At 38.2% G+C, this 14,272-nt stretch overlaps 1 protein-coding gene across 1 annotated transcript in view; it reads right to left on the reverse strand.

Moving 5' to 3' along the window:
• The window catches only part of NUP160 (nucleoporin 160), a 61,701-nt gene that overhangs the window by 25,841 nt on the left and 21,588 nt on the right, over window positions 1-14,272 (reverse strand). Inside the window, exons 16-27 of the mRNA XM_034646610.1 lie at window positions 13,819-13,946; window positions 13,568-13,728; window positions 10,918-11,051; window positions 10,148-10,218; window positions 9,269-9,428; window positions 8,391-8,460; window positions 7,720-7,818; window positions 6,638-6,757; window positions 2,661-2,756; window positions 2,467-2,561; window positions 2,277-2,373; window positions 2,082-2,187 (exon numbers count right to left, since the gene is read on the reverse strand). Of these exons, the coding sequence (XP_034502501.1) occupies window positions 2,082-2,187; window positions 2,277-2,373; window positions 2,467-2,561; window positions 2,661-2,756; window positions 6,638-6,757; window positions 7,720-7,818; window positions 8,391-8,460; window positions 9,269-9,428; window positions 10,148-10,218; window positions 10,918-11,051; window positions 13,568-13,728; window positions 13,819-13,946 (1,337 nt within the window). The remainder of the gene's footprint in view (window positions 1-2,081; window positions 2,188-2,276; window positions 2,374-2,466; window positions 2,562-2,660; window positions 2,757-6,637; window positions 6,758-7,719; window positions 7,819-8,390; window positions 8,461-9,268; window positions 9,429-10,147; window positions 10,219-10,917; window positions 11,052-13,567; window positions 13,729-13,818; window positions 13,947-14,272) is intronic.

Raw genomic sequence — 14,272 nt, forward strand, 5'->3', positions numbered from 1 at the left:
CTATTGACTGAGCCAGTCGGGTGTCCCTACTTCTAACTTTCAGATACTACATTCCCAGATAGTACAGAAGACTAGTTTAGAGTGCTAGCTTCAGCCACATTTTTACCTAATTCCACCCAGTGAGACCAAGAAATGTTTGGATGCTCTGCTCAAGAATGGATTACTTTTATAATACTTTGGTCACATAGGCTGAATGAGAAATTGAAAAACACCTTGTTCTGAGGCAACGTGAGACTCCAGAAACCAAAGAGCACTAACATTTCTTTTAGTTTTCAAATGAAACTATTTTTCATTCCAACAGTTTTAAAATTTATATAATTTTATTTAAAATGAAATTGACTGACTTTCCCCCACCAACAAATGTTTCTGAGTGCCTGCCATATTAAGACTTTTTTTTAGAAGAATAAGTCTTGCTCCAGAAAGATCTGAACATTAATTCAGCTAAAGTGGTTTTGTTCTTTTTTTTTTAAGGTTATTTATTTATTTGAGAGAGAGAAAGTGAGAGAGCACAAGCAGGGGCAGAGGGAGAGAGAGAGAGGGAGCAGACTCTCAACTGAGCGGGGAGCCCGATGTGAGGCTCGATCCCAGGACCCAGAGATTGAGACCTGAGCTGTAGGCAGGCACTTTAACCAACTGAACCACCCAGGTGTTCCCAGCTAAAGAGGTCTTAACCAGGTTGATGTAATGGATGTTGTTATTGTAAAAGCAAACAGTGAGAGATCTTTAATCCTCTACATGTCCCCGTCTGTATGGGTCAACAATAAAAGGAATATGCAAACACGTTTCACCATTAGGAAAATTAAAAGCATGCTTATGAATTACTTCTATCTATTCTTTCCAATGAAAATCAGCAAGAAACCTTATGAAGGGGCGCCTGAGTGGCTCAGTTGGTTGAACATCTGCATTCGGCTCGGGTCATGATCCCAGGGTCCTGGGATCGAGCCCCCACTGGGCTCCCTGCTTCGTGAGGAGTCTGCTTCTCCCTCTTCCTGCCCCTCGCCCTGCTTATACTCTCTCTCTCATATAAATAAAATCTTAAAAAAAAAAAAAAAGAAACCTTATGAAAATTTCTCTGAGTGAAAATGGTAAAAAAAATATTACCAGTTCCAGAGGAGAACCACAATAGTTATTTTGTAAAATGTGATCTTAAAATAGACATGTAATCCCTTTGCGTTTTAACTGTTTTTTTTTGTCTCAAAGATTTTACTTTTTTTTCTTTTAAATCTTTTCGAGTACAGCTGACACACAATGCCACATTAATTCCAGCTGTACAACACAGCGATTCAACTTCTCTATACTTTATGCTATGCTTACCAACCACCATTTTAGCTGTTCTGATAAAGACTTCATTAGTCATCATACAAATCCAATCTAAGATACATTCTACAAAAACGACTGGCCTGTACTCTTCAAAAATATCAACAACATCAAGGCAAAAAAAGGCTAAAAGAAGTGCTCCAGATTAAAGGAGACTAAAGAGACATGATAAATAAATGTGTGATTCTAGATCAAGGGGTAGGGACGATATGGGAGGAATGTGCTATTAAAAAAAATCACGATAGCATTATATTTACATTTAATTCATGAAATTAGTTGTATTTCCTTAATCTGATAATTGTATTGAGGTTATCTAAGAAAATGTCCTTAGCTGATACATCTTCAGTACTTATACATTGAAACGTGACGTCTACCACCTACTCTCAAAAGAATCAGCAAAAATAAGAAAAGGCCAAGAGCAAGCTGGCAGAACTCAAAACCAGCCACAAGAATTCAAGACGCCTCTAATAAAAAAGTTTCTTTTAAAATCAGACAGAAGATATAGACAGAATGACATCTCACTGGAAATGATTCAAGAATGTTCTAGAGTGGGATAAGTACTTTTCTTTAAGGCTAGCGAGTAATCTTCAAAAAGGGTGAAGCTAATCTTGTAATTAAACATAATTTCCCAAAATGCTTGTAGAGAACACTCATTCAATGGTGAAAATAAGGTAAAAATTACATAAGTCAAACAGTATTTTCATAAAACGTAATCAAACTGTTAAGGTTGCCCCTAACAAAGACTGTTGGCTTCAACTACTCACCCTTTCGGTAATTGTGGCGAAAGACGTGAAAGGCATAGAGGAGCTCATAGTAATTGTGAGTCATAAGGTCCACAGCTCGCGCACGTGATTCAATTATTGCCACAACCTAACGAAGGGGAAGCAATCAGATATCAAGGTTAGTAGCGAGCATGACGACCACCGCAGTTGTGTCCAGTCATCAGTGGACAAAATTACCTCGTTATGCAGATTCACATAGGGAAACTCTACAAGATCCCGTAGCTGCGAGCGTTCACAAAGAACTACCACCAGCTGCCGCAGACAATCTAACTGCCTAGGAGAAAGAAAAGCGACATGAGGGCAAACTCTCAGTGGATTAAACAGGGTTGGTAAATTGCCTTCTCTAAAAAAGACTGGGATTGACTACCTGCTGGAATCAGGAATCTGGGTTAATGCTTCATATGCTTGGTTATTGTGACCCAAATCCAAATGATGTTTGAAAATGCATGTCCTTAAGGTAGCCTAAATGTCAAATACGGTGGGGGGAAGAACAACAGCAATTAAAATCCCACATCCATGACAAGTCTAAAGGGAAATAACTAGACTATAGTTAGTTCTTACCTGACTTTTCCAGTCATCACCTGCTTCAGTTAATATTGACGAAGCCAACTGAATAACCAGCTCAGGCAAACCAACGACATCTAGTAGACGCAAAACCTGAGGAGAAAAAGAGGGAGTTTCCATTAAAATTAAGATGGTAGTACACTTCAAATTGAAATAGGAATTAAATCAATCAGAAAGATAACTAGTTAAGATGAAGATTAAATCAAAGATGTTGACTACAAGACAGGATTATTTGGTTAATATTTGACTTTCCTTTAGGGGTGCCTGGCTGGCTCAGTCGGAAGAGCATGAGACTCTTGATCTCGGGGTCATGAGTTCGAGCCCCACGTTGGGTGTAGAGATTACTTAAAATAAATAAATGGAATTAAAAAAAAAACTTTCCTTTAGATTCTACTGTCAAATAACAGGCTTACTGTAAAATTTCCTATTGGTCTTTTTGTTCGCGGCTCTATGTTCAATGTTTAGTACACAGTGGGTTCTTAGTAACTATTTGTTGAAGGAACACGTCCAATTTCACTACTAAATTTTCCTAGTAACTGTTTAGGTCACACATGAATTTAAAGCCCAGAAAATAAATTGCCACCATAGCCTTATAAAACTCTAAAGAGAATGTTTGACATAATCCATTTCTAATATAAGATAGAACAGTGCTCTTCAAACTGATTGTCCACCCTATTAACAATGTCTGTGCACACGTGCACGAGTATTTACTTACATACACACAGCTCTCTAATATATAGGTTTAACACACTCAACACATAAATTTATAGAAGATGAAATAAAGATAAAAATAGTTTTGATTATTTTTATTTATTAGTAATTATTCTTTTATTAACAGTATAAAACATTTTGGATTAGTTTTTATTTTATACTTTTTCTTGAAATGTAACATATATTTAGAAATGTACACAAATCCTAGGTACACAGCTGACTGAATGTTCACAAAGTAAAAATATCCATGTAACAAGCACCTAAAATAAGAATTATAATATAGTGGTATTCCAAAGCTCCCAGGTGACTCCTTCCAGGCACTTGTGACTTTTACTGGTTCTGTTCTTAATTTCATGGAAACAGAATCTTATGGTACGTATTTTTTTGTGTGTCTGCCTTACTTTGCTTAACACGTTTATAAGACTGACCTATTATTATATGCAATTCCTTTCATTGCTGCGGTATTCCATTCAAAGAATATACCATAATTTACTGATCCATTCTGTCAACGGACATTTGGGTTTCTAGTGTATGAATTTAAGAATATGCTACTTGGATCATAATTGCATGTCTCTTTTTTGGTAACTATGTACATGTTTCTGGATATATTTAGAATTGGAATAACTGGGTCATAGGGTATGTCAATGACTGCAGCTAGCAGATACCAACAGTTTTTCAAAGTGGTTGTAACCAATTTATACTCCACTACAGGTGATTAGGATGCTTAATGCTTTGATAATTTTCATGGTTTCATATTATCTTGAGTTGACATCTTAATTCAAGGTACACTTACTTAGATTTTAAAATAGCATTCCTGAGAAGTTCAACTGTTATCAGCTGATTCTTATCAGATCTGATTATAGACTATCACTGTTTCTACCTTGCAATATGGCTGATGAAGAGCCTGTATCAAAGGGAGAATTGTCAGCCCTAATTTGTCCTCATTTGCTTGTACTTTCTTAATCTGGCTTCTTTGTAGGAATTTTTAGAAATTGTGAAGGTGATTTTTAAAATGAATTTTAAAATGATTTTAAAATGAATCACTATCATGTATAAATGGATTTAACTAGGCAAACATAATCTACTGAAATCAAATGGAATAGTGCAGGGGCGCCTGGGCGGTGCAGTCATTAAGTGTCTGCCTTTGGTTCAGGGCGTGATCCCAGCGTTCTGGGATCGAGCCCATATCAGGCTCCTCCGCTAAGAGCCTGCTTCTTCCTCTCCCACTCCCCCTGCTTGTGTTCCCTCTCTCGCTGGCTGTCTCTGTCAAATAAAATAAATAANTAAAAAAAAAAAAAAAAAAAAAAAAGTAGAGTAGTGCAGGTGCTCCTCTGAACCCCCGCCCCAGCTGTGACACCTTCCCTCTTCCTTCGAATGCCTACCTTGAGACTAAATGACAAGTGACCACCTGGTAAAGGACCAAATGAGAGCACTAGGGTTGATCCTTATATTAAACATTAGTACATCTTAATTTATTTTTTTTGTGAGTGAGAGTTCTGGTATTTTCTTCCCAGGGCCCACTTTGGAGTCCATGGGAGCAGTGGTTTTTCATGTTTTTTGAACCAGTAAGTTTCTTCTGATGAAAGCTATGGAGCTTCTCCACAGAAAAAATACAAGCAACAGTTTGCATACAATTTCAGGGGATTTACCAATTCCTTAAATCTAGCCAGGCTCAGATTAAAAATCCTTAGAATTCGGGGTGCCTGACTGGCTCAGTCAGTGGAGTATTCAACTCTTGATCTTGGGGTCGTGAGTCTGAACCCCACAATGGGTGTGGAGATTACTTAAAAACAAACAAACAAACAAACAAACTGGGGCACCTGGGTGGCTTAGTCAGTTAAATGACCAAGTCTTGATTTCAGTTCAGGTCATGATCTCAGGGTTATAAGGTCGAGACCCTCGGTGGGCTCCAGGCTGAGCACAGAGCCTGCTTAAGATTTTCTCCCTCTCCCTACCCTGCTCACGCTCTCTCAAATAAATAAATAAAATAAATCTTATAAAAATCCTTAGAATTCAAAATAATTTTCTCATCAGAATGATGGTAGCGGGTTATTAAGAGCTACAAATCTGGGGCGCCTGGGTGGCACAGCGGTTAAGCGTCTGCCTTCGGCTCAGGGCGTGATCCCGGCGTTATGGGATCGAGCCCCACATCAGGCTCCTCTGCTATGAGCCTGCTTCTTCCTCTCCCACTCCCCTGCTTGTGTTCCCTCTCTCGCTGGCTGTCTCTATCTCTGTCGAATAAATAAATAAAATCTTTAAAAAAAAAAAAAAAAGAGCTACAAATCTATTTCAGTATAAATTCATTTCTCTTGGGGTGCCTCGCTGGCTCAGTCAGTAGAGCAGGTAACATTTAAAAAAAAAGTATTTTATTTATTTATTTGATAGAGTGAGCGAGTGAGCACAAGCAGAGGGAGCAGCAGGCAGAGGGAGAGGGAGAAGCAGGCTCCCTGCTGAGCAGGGAGCCCAATGCAAGACACGATTCTAGGACCCTGGGATGATGACCTGAGCTGAAGGCAGACGTTTAACTGACTAAGCCACCCAGATGCCCACATGTAACTCATGAGTTCAAGTCCTACACTGGGTGGAGAGCTCACTTAAAAAAAAATCATTTGTCTCTTTTACGAGCAATGGTTAAGTCTTAACAAAATGGTTAAGTCGGCCTTTGTCGTATTTACTTTTTGGTAGGAAATTTAGAAAACAACAAATAGTTATCTAAAACCTAAACATCAAGCATGGTTAAATAGGCGAAGAGACTTGAAATGAAATGAGGGCCCGAGGCTTGACTATCTGGAAAAAGGGGAATGGCAGGTAGAAAAGTCTTGAAGGGAACAGAGTGTATGCCTGGCTTGCATGAGACAGTAAACAGGCACTCTCTCTAGAACTGAATGACCAGGAAAAAGAGTGACAGGAAAAAAGGTCAGGAGAGATACCAAGGCTAAATCTTAAACTGAGGCTAAATACAGCATTCTAATTTAATTCCTTGAGATTTCGGAAAGTCTAATATCAATCAAATTCTAATGATGATTGGGGTAATAAACTGGTATCATGATGGGAATTTCACCTAAGTTTTTTTAAAAACATTTACCAATTTCATTAAAATATGTTCCTTTAATTTCTCCAGGCAAATTCATTTCTCTTCTCTTGGAATTTCAGGGAACGATTACATTTTTATATTATTTTTCTCCCCAAATACCAAAGCAATGATTTCAGATACATTTTTACACAGGGTGGTGTAAGAAGTACCAAACCACACCACAATGTACCTTATCGTAATACTGCATCTTGGGGGTGGACACAATCTCCCCATCCTCTGAGCGAATCAAACGATCCAAGAATTCCTCTTTGCCCACTTCAGATGCTGCATGGCGGAAGCAATCCAGAGCCTGGAGAAATAAAAGAATACAAAATAACTTATAATGGACTGTTCTAATTCTAGGTGCTTAAAAGTCGGGGTTGGGGGGGGGGTGGGAGTTCAGGTGCTGAAGGAAAGCCAAAAAAGAAAAACTAAGACTGTTGACTACATTTACAATTTTTGCCATTCTAAATTCTGACACATTATTTAATATTTTTCTTTACTTATCTCACTTTTTAACTTAGATGCTATTAAAAAGTAAACTTTAATAAGAAAATTGATGGATAAATATACAGTAGCATAGTACATGTTAGCATTTGTAGAATTTGAGTGGTAAGTAAATGATTGTTTATTTTTTTTTTTAAAGATTTTATTNTTTTATTTATTTATTCGACAGAGATAGAGACAGCCAGCGAGAGAGGGAACACAAGCAGGGGGAGTGGGAGAGGAAGAAGCAGGCTCATAGCGGAGGAGCCTGATGTGGGGCTCGATCCCATAACGCTGGGATCACGCCCTGAGCCGAAGGCAGACACTTAACCGCCGTGCCACCCAGGCGCCCCTGATTGTTTATTTTAAGTCCTTAAACTTTCCTGCATGTTTGAAAATTTACCTAAATAGGATGTCAGGGAACAAATTAGAAAGGTAAACTTCCATTATGGGGGGAGAAAGCAGCAAAAAATTAAAAAAAAAATACGTAATAAAAACAATGTAATTGAGTAATAAAAACAATGTAATTGAGTAATATATTTGATTTATAAAATTCATCCCAAAAAATACCTACACAGGGGCAAAAGGGTTTTAATGTTTTCCCATATTCTAACTAATTTGCAAAGCACATGAAAACTGAAGAATCCCCACATGGCTCTTGCTGGCACTAATCATCTTTGTCCTTATCTAGAGGATTCTATGCCTCCCATTCCCCCTAACCTAGTCAGAAGGTGTCTAAGTGTCCTCTTTACACTGAAGCTGGTTCATCATTTGAATGCAATTTACCTTCTGTCCCTCTCCTGTAACCAGGTAACACCGTCCCAGCATAAATCGACAGGAACCAACATTGACTTGACACCAGGGATGCAGCAGTTGAATATAATCCTTAAAGGCATAAAAGGTGCTTTCTGATTAGAAAATAAATATAAGGAGATAACCATTCCCAAATTCTTCAAAGAGGGAAAGAAGATAGTAGTCAGTTAACACAAAAGGTGTATTTCCTGAAATCATCTGGAAATTAAAATCTAATCCTGCTCATCTATTCTTGCATTAGGTTAGACACTTTCGAGAAAGCAAACAGGACTCCAATAACACCAACATACATAAATTTTTCCAACTTAGCAATTTTCCAACTTTTGGTATTTACTGGTTTAATGACTAGATTCCTATAAAGGATTTATATGAAGACAATGGTATATTTGTTTTGGTATAAAGAGAACCTAATAGGATTGAAAAAACAAAACAAGATACTCTAGGAAAAACAACTTTGGGAATGACATGTCAAGAGAAGTAAAGAAAATGTCTCTGGGGTATGTTTTGGTGCAATCAAGTTTAAATTATTGTGGTTCTTATCAGCAGCCAATTAAGATGCAGGTAACATTTACAAAGAAAAAAAATTCCAGAAATCCCATTCTTTACAAGAAATGATTAAACCTGAAATATTCAACAGTACTCACCTGCAATTGTACATACTGACAATTTCCCATCAAACATTCCAGAAAGAGACAACCGGGATTGCTAGGCCATCTAGTCACTGGATAAGGAGATTTTTTTTTTTTTTTTTACACGTTTTTGGCAAACTTAAATATATATACATATTGGGCATCAAACTCCATGCAATGACTTTTTAAAAAAGGAGGTAAAGGAGAAGGTGGCAGAGCACGTGTTCTTATATTAGACAAATACGGTTTAAAGGATATATACTAGAAGCCTAGTGACCTCGCTCAGAACTCAATTAACTGGGCTAAACCACCCCTGGGCGATCACTTCCGATTCTGGAATACTTCATGTACTGCTGGTGCCAGTGGACACCCATCATCTACCACAGTTTCTGACATACAGAGCCACTCAATAAATACTTGATGAACTTAATAATGTTTTAAAAGAGATCTAGGTATTAAATGTTTGTGTACCAATAAAATCTGGCTAAGTCCTGAGGAAAATAAAACAAAAATTGGGATATCTGAAAGTAAATATCATTTCTTGTTGGGGGAATAAGCACTCAATCTCATTAAATATCTTCATTATACAGGGAGAAGGAGAGCCTTAGCTATTTAGACAGAAAACACCTTTTAACTGGATTTTTAAAAAAAGATTTATTTATTTATTTGAGAGAGAGTGGGAAAGAGTGCACGTGTACGAGTTAGTTGGAGGAGGAGCAGAGAGAGAGAGATGAGAGAATCCTCAAGCAGACTCCCTGATGAACGTAGAGCCCGACCCAGGGCTTGATCCTGGGACCCAGAATCATGACCTGAGCTGAAGTCAAGAGTTGTCCACTTAGCTAACTGACTGAGCCACCCAGGAGCCGGTAACTGGCTTTTAAATAAAAGGATACAAAAGCTGCAATAAATAATTTGTAGTTGCAGTAATCATCTCGGGCCAATTCAACCCAGTTTGGCTCAGAGGTGCCTTTGGTTGAGAGAAGAGATGAGATATGATATGTTTTCTTGCAACTTCTTGGAAGAATAATTCCACAATTGTCTGAGGGCTAGATACTTAAAAAAAAAGTTATGACAATCATCAACTTGTGATATTAGTGCCAATTTTCAATTAAGATAGTCTACTAATTCATTTTATGCCAGTAATAAATAACATTATTTCAAAATATAAAATGCATCATGGGTGTAATCAATGGCGATATAAATAAAAGTTTGCAAAGTGTGAAGTACTATACAAAAGCAATAAAAAGTCACTTAAATCAACAGTGCATTCACTTCTTTTTCTTCTCACTGATCTCACTACACCTAAGCATCTTCCTTAGGGAGCATTTATACTAAATATGGTCTCAAGATTCCAAGTTGTATACCAAAATAATACCAAACACATTCTCCAGAACAGCTCTCAAGTATGAGAGACAATGCCTTTTAAATACTTATTAAGACAAGATTACAAAAGCTACCATGAACTTAATAAATTTTAAAATTAATTTTGTTGAATTAATCACCAGAGCATCAATATATAATAGAAAAGCAGCAATACACACATACATATATACGTTTATACATGCAACACCCTCAGTTTATGCATGATTTGGGCTTCCCAGGGTTCAGTAGACTCCCTGTCGCAGCCTTCCGGCCACAGCTCGCTTACAGACCTCCCAAAGTGAAAGCAGATCCTACCCAATCACTCCAAGGCAGAGGTGGCAAAGGACCACTTTAATGAATATGCAATAAAAGCCAAATTTAAAATCAAATGCATATAGTCTAGTCCTTACCAAACTTATTTGCCATTACAGCACCAGAGTCAGTCAGCTCCAGCACTGACAAGTGTTGGAGATTGGACTCCCTGTAAGAAGAGAGAAAAACAGCAGTTCTTCTACACAAACACTACTACAAGTTCTCCTCCCAACAACACTGTCAATTTAATTAGTAAGTTGCACATAAAAGCTCTATTGAAAGCCCATTACCAAACAGGACAGTTTATCTTACTGAAAATGTAATTCTTGTAAGTAACGGATTCTCCTTTTTCTTTTGGTTACAAAGCAGCTCAGCCTACCTTTCATACCTAGTCTGTTTTTGTGTGTGGTCTAACTTGCCCTGTGACCTCATCTAACTCTTGGGCCTTCAGCAGGATTTATCTTCACGTTAAACACACACACATATGTAATAATGGTACATCTGAAACTCATGTAACATAGTGTGTCAACTACACTTCAATTTTAGAAAAAGCATAAAAAATGGGTGGTTAGTGAAAAACTACCTCTCAACAGCTTCTAAGAAAAGACAAATTTTAGAAATTATATATATTTTCCCCACTTTAGAATAAGCTTTTTTTCTTTTCAAAAAACCACATATACAATAACATATCTAGTATTTTGATTCTTTTTATACATTGCCTTTAACCTTTGGAACTTGAAGCAGCTAAAACGCTCTCTGAATCTTATCGGCAAATCACGGAACTGCATTGCGTTCACAAGGTTTTAAAGACAATGAAAAAGTAAACTCACAATTTATTTTAAAAATAAATTAGAATAATAAAACTCACAGTGCGTCAACTGGAACGTCAGTTGCCAAGCACTGACTTCCCCACTTAATGAGGTAATAAGATAAGAGTAGAGGAGTTGTTCGGTGTAGAAGGTCTTGCTGGTCTTGAATGAGCTGACCAGCTCCCAAGAACACCTATACATGATGGGTGGGTGGGTGAGACCATACACAGCGATTAGTGATGATAACTCTTAAGGCTTGGGTGGAGGTAAAATAAATAACAAACACAGTTACAAAGGGCATACAAAAAAGCAACATATGTAAATAAAGGCGACACACCTATTAAATTTTAGGGTAGCAAAAATATCTACCCAAAGATTTAACAGTACAAAAATGCTGATGGTGAAAGAGAAAACAACAAAAGTAACTTTCATTGAATCTGTGGGCTCAGAATTCAAGGACAGGAACAGGGAAATCTAAGCCCTTCCTTATGTTACTAGTCTGGATAAAAATAGTTATGAACATTAGAGGAAAATTTGGCAATACCACCAAAAGCCTTAAAAATGTGCATAGCCTGTGACCAATCAATTCTAGTTCTGAGAATTTATCTCAGAGATACAGTGAGGTGTACAGATATTTATAGGTATGAGGAAAAAACTGGCAACAACGTGGGTGACCACAAATGGGACTGGTTGAACAAAACTGTGCTAGGTTAACTATTAAAAATAATTTTGTAGGGGCGCCTGGGTGGCACAGTGGTTAAGCGTCTACCTTCGGCTCAGGGAGTGATCCTGGCGTTCTGGGATCGAGCCCCACATCAGGCTCCCTCGCTATGAGCCTGCTTCTTCCTCTCCCACTCCCCCTGCTTGTGTTCCCTCTCTCGCTGGCTGTCTCTATCTCTGTCGAATAAATAAAAATAAAATCTTTTAAAAAAAATAAAAATAAATAAAAAATAAATTTGTAGAAGAATACTTTATGACATGTGAAAATACTGATGAGGTGTGTAAGGCAGAATAAAAACAGATTACAAAAATACCACATAGCGTACCTTAATTCTAGAAATAAAACAAACAAAACATTTGCAGAGAAAAAAGGGTGTACATCAAAATGTTATCCCAGTTGTCACTGGGTTGATTACAGATGAATTTTAACTTTTTTTGTTTAAAGAGGCTTACATATAAAGGTTCTATAATGAACATCTATTACTTAAAAAAATGATTATTATTAACAAACAGAAAGCCCCACAAAAACCCCTGAAGAAATGGAAGACTCTGCAAAGACTGAAAAGAACTCAGTAAGGGCTGCCCTAAGTACCAGCCTCTCAGGAAAGGCTCCTGTGTCTCCCTGGTGGTCCTAAACAAATCATCTTCCTAAATGTCCCCCTTATTTTTACCTGAAATTCTACCATTATCAACGTATTTGAGTTAATAAATTCTGATTTAAAAAATATGAATAGCTCTGGGAGCCCCAAAGGCCTTGTAGTTTTTTATACATTAGTGAACCAGACTGCTCCCTTGTCAGGCTCGGATGAGACGACCGACAGACAGACAAGTGGGGCTTCAGCCTCAGGGCAGAAAGGCAATCTCCAAACATGGAACATTTAGTAGTGGGGAAGACAAGGATTACTGGACAAGAGTCTGGTGGCCTAAGAAGACTAGGATGGAAAAAGAAGCACAGAATGGAGTTGGGAGGACCCCCAGGTGGCACAGTTGGTTGAGTGTCTGACTCTTGGGTTTCGGCTCAGGTTGTGATCCCAGGGTCATGAGATGGAGCCCCGAGTGGGCTCCACACTGGGCATGGAGCCTGCTTGAGATTCTCTCTCTCCCTCCCGCCCCCAACCTGTGCGCACGCTATCTCTCAAATAAATAAATACAACTTAAAAGAAATGTGCTTAGGCTAAATTTTGTACTGCAGAAATAGAGTTCTTTTTCTTCTTCTTCCTTTCTCCTCCACAGTAAATGGTACCTTGCTATCACGTGCAAAGCAGTTACTAACAATACTAAATTTTCGGAGAGCCATGCTTGGAAATTTCCCCACTGCTATAAATACAAAGAATAATTGTAAAATAATCCACTTCATGTTATGTTCTTCTTTTTTTTAAGCTTAGTTATTTATTTTTAAAAAACTAGGCTCTATGCCTAGTGTGAAGCCCAACACAGGGCTTGAACTCACAACCCTGAGGTCAAGACCTGAGCTGAGCTCTAGTCTGACACTTAACCAACTGAGCCACCCAGGTGCCCCTATTTATTTTTAAATAATCTCTATATCCAACATGGGACCTGAACTCAAGAGTCGCATGCTCTTCTGACTCAGCCAGCAGGTGCCCCATGTCATGTATGTTTTTTTTTTTTAAAGATTTTTATTAATTGATTAATTAGATTCTATTTATTTGACAGAGAGAAAGCGCCCACAGAAGTAGGGGGAGAGGCAGGCAGATGGAGAGGAGAAGCAGGCTCTCTGCCAACTAGGGAGCTTGACATGGGGCCAGATCCCAGTATCTTGGCATCATGATCTGAACCGAAGGCAGATGCTTAACCAACTGAGCCACTCAGGCGTCCCTGACATGTACGTTCTTATTCTGCAATTTTAGACACTCACTACAGGTAAAACGCAGGTGACAGAGCAGTGAACAAAGACAAAAGTCTGCACTCATAGAGCTGACATTCTGCTCTGCGAGTAGATTTTACGAGTTTCTCTCAAGTAGTACTTACGGCATCTCCCAGCCTCATTAACAGGTGCTGTAATATCAAAAGGTCCCGGCAGATGAGGAAGCGAGTACTGGCAATTTTACACACACCTCTACACACAATACACGCTGCTGTGTTGCTACCATACAGCTGGGAAAGATTCAGTCGAATATTCAAAGGCTGAGCTATAATTAAGACGGAAAAAAAAGGAAAGGGAGTTAAAAGGAGTTAAATCGTTTTCTCTAGATCAAAGAGACACGTTTTTTGTCATTCACCTGGATTGAACCCCTTTTCCATTTCCACTTCTGTCTCATAATCCATTTCCCGCACAAGTAGCCCGATGGCCTGGATTGGGTTCTTGATCTCTTGCAGCTTACTGCAAATATCCTCCATCACATTTTCTCTAGAAGGACAATCAGAAAACTATCACTACTGAGAATATGTAACACAGACTCTATAAATCCCATAGCTAAATGCTCTATGAAACAGGAAGACAAGCTACACAATAAAGGAGGAGAGAGAATCACTCCGGCGTATAAGATACTTGTACTTCGTAGAACAAATTTTTCCTCATTCCTTCAGAAATGATAGATAAAATGCATGTGAGAAAATACTTTTATGTTTTAGAATTTATAGCTCAGTTAGTACTTAACAGACCATAATTTATGAGTCTGCTTCCAGATCTGAATTCTTGTGTTAGATTTTCTGTTTAAAAGCGGAGACACCTAT

This window comes from Ailuropoda melanoleuca, chromosome 16 (assembly GCF_002007445.2).
Source record: "Ailuropoda melanoleuca isolate Jingjing chromosome 16, ASM200744v2, whole genome shotgun sequence".
Classification (NCBI taxonomy): domain Eukaryota; kingdom Metazoa; phylum Chordata; class Mammalia; order Carnivora; family Ursidae; genus Ailuropoda; species Ailuropoda melanoleuca.